The sequence below is a fragment of the Myotis davidii genome, unplaced genomic scaffold (genome assembly GCF_000327345.1).
Source record: "Myotis davidii unplaced genomic scaffold, ASM32734v1 scaffold1844, whole genome shotgun sequence".
NCBI lineage: Eukaryota > Metazoa > Chordata > Mammalia > Chiroptera > Vespertilionidae > Myotis > Myotis davidii.
In genome coordinates, this window is record NW_006294716.1 from 186,652 (window position 1) to 187,090 (window position 439).

General features: G+C 62.9%; 1 protein-coding gene across 1 annotated transcript in view; it reads right to left on the reverse strand.

Annotated features, from left to right (window-relative positions):
• Positions 1-6: 6 nt before the first annotated feature.
• The window catches only part of LIMS2 (LIM-type zinc finger domains 2), a 5,814-nt gene continuing 5,381 nt past the window's right edge, over positions 7-439 (reverse strand). Inside the window, exon 8 of the mRNA XM_015567483.1 lies at positions 7-173. Coding sequence (XP_015422969.1) covers positions 41-173 — 133 coding nt within the window. The 3' untranslated portion in view covers positions 7-40. The remainder of the gene's footprint in view (positions 174-439) is intronic.

Sequence of the window (439 nt, forward strand, 5' to 3'; positions counted from 1 at the left end):
CCCAGCAGGAAGAAAGGAGGGGAGGCGGAGAGGAGGCCTCCTAGGGGGAGCTGGGGCGGGTCTTGCGGGCAGCCAGGTCCGACAGCTTCTTCAGCCGCTTCTTCAGCTCCAGGGGGAAGTGCTCATAGCATCTCTTACACACGGGCTTCATGTCAAACTCCACAAACTTGTTCCTGGGAAGGTAGTGTGGGCAGGAGAGCCAGGTCCCCACCCCCACCCCGAGGAGCAGCCACCTCCCCAGCCCAGGTGAGCGTCCAGGCAAAGGCACCTGGTGAGAGTGGCCTCCTCATCCCTCTCCTCCTAAAGGTTCCTCTCCAACCTGGACCCTCAGAACCTCTGGCTCCCTGTTCTCCCGCACAGGGGCTCCTCACAAGCCTCCTCCTCCTACAGTGCTCCACCTCCACCCACAGTGCTCCACCTCCTCCCACAGTGCTCCTCC